Here is a 1,607-nt window from a genome sequence, read left to right as displayed (position 1 = left end):
CGGCCACCCCAGGGGAGGTGAGTCTGCAAAACCCCACCCCCCCCCCGGCACAGCCGGCGGGTCGGCCGCGGCAAAGCCCCGTCGTCCGCCGGGCCGAACGCCGGTGCTTTTGGCGTTGCAGAGAAGCAGAAGCTGCGAGCCAGCGATTACCCCCTGATCGCCCGCATCCTGCAGGGCCCCTGCGAGCAGGTCTCCAAGGTCTTCCTCATGGAGAAGGACCAGGTGGAAGAAGTCACCTACGACGTGAGTTTGCTGGCATGGGATGCTCGTCGTTTTTGAATGGGCTCGGGATGGAGCCGGGGCCGGAAAACTGGGGGGACGTCTCCATGCTTGGGGATGCAGGAGTTGCTTTACTTTGCTCCCACGTCTCCCCGTGAAAACTCCCCATCTTATGGGAAAGACCTTGCTCTGTGCTTAAAGAGCATCTTTAAACTGCAACCGAGAGCAAACGCCCCCAGCCCCATTTTGCCATCCCAAATGTGATCGCAGGAGAGCAATTGCTGCACATCTTTTGGCGTAACTGGTACTTTTTCCAGCCGGGGAAAGCGCTGCAGGTGGGAAACGGCTCGTTCATGCCATCTGCCGGCTCCCTCCTACCCCGGCGCTGCTCTGCTCTTAAACCAGAGCACCGATGAGGCACTTTTGGGGTACATTTGGGCTTAAACAGCACTCAGTGACACGTTGGGGATGTGCAGGGCTCTCCATACGAAGGAGCCAAGTCTTGCAGCCAGTGGGTAAAATAAAATAAACCTTGGGTGGATTTTTTCCCCAACAATTAGCTAGCACTCGTTTTGCACAAGCTGATGTTCATGCCGTGCAGAGGAAACGTGGTTTCTTTTAGGGTTTGTTGCAAAAGTCGGGGGGGGGGCCTTGATTTTCCCGGTTAAATCTGGGGAGAGGATGCTGCGAGGTCGCCTTCAGCCTTGCAGGGTCGGTGCATCACCCTCTTCATCGCCCGGCTTGGCATTTCTCTCCCACCCAGGTTGCTCAGTACATCAAATTCGAGATGCCCGTCCTCAGGAGCTTCATCCAGAAGCTGGAGGAAGAGGAGGATCGTGAAGTGAAGAAGCTAATGCGCAAGTACGCCAGGCTCAGTGGCATTGAGGGGAGATGCTGAGAGTTAAGGACATTGTCGGGGGGTTATTTCAGTGCCGAAAACGCGTTTGCACAGCCTTGCATCCCTAATGCAAGCATGAGCCACTGAGTTTTGCATTATTCCAGGGTTTTCTTGGCAATTTGGGTTAAAAGCCCAGTTTGACGCTGCAAAAATCCTCTTTTCCTTGTCCTTCGCCTCTGCAGATACTCCATCCTCCGGCTGATGATCGAGCAAAGGCTGGAGGAGATTTCCGAAGGTCCGACGGCGATGTGAAACGCTTCGCCGGCGCCCCAGCTCCGGGTTGCATTGCACGAAGAGCCGTTTGCCTGCAGGATGTACCGTACCGACTCCCAAACCCCTGTCGTCCCCGGAGCGCTCCCCGTGTCCGCCCGGATCGCTCCGGCTCTGAGCCAACCCATCCTCCCGCGCCTTCATCCGCGCAGCATCCTCGGGGGGGGTTCCTCCTCTGCAAATGGGGTTTTTCCCAGCAAGGCTCTGGCCGGTAGCGGCT

The 1,607-nt window shown here is 57.2% G+C and overlaps 1 protein-coding gene across 1 annotated transcript in view; it reads left to right on the top strand.

Annotated features, from left to right (window-relative positions):
• RASSF2 (Ras association (RalGDS/AF-6) domain family member 2) overlaps positions 1–1,369 on the top strand; it is a 7,222-nt gene extending 5,853 nt beyond the window's left edge. Inside the window, exons 9-11 of the mRNA XM_009327207.1 lie at positions 122–243; positions 983–1,080; positions 1,300–1,369. Coding sequence (XP_009325482.1) covers positions 122–243; positions 983–1,080; positions 1,300–1,369 — 290 coding nt within the window. The remainder of the gene's footprint in view (positions 1–121; positions 244–982; positions 1,081–1,299) is intronic.
• Positions 1,370–1,607: the final 238 nt, after the last annotated feature.

Source organism: Pygoscelis adeliae, unplaced genomic scaffold (genome assembly GCF_000699105.1).
Source record: "Pygoscelis adeliae isolate BGI_AS28 unplaced genomic scaffold, ASM69910v1 Scaffold187, whole genome shotgun sequence".
Classification (NCBI taxonomy): domain Eukaryota; kingdom Metazoa; phylum Chordata; class Aves; order Sphenisciformes; family Spheniscidae; genus Pygoscelis; species Pygoscelis adeliae.
The sequence above is the reverse complement of the archived record's forward strand: the minus strand, read 5'-3'. Positions and strand labels throughout refer to the sequence as shown.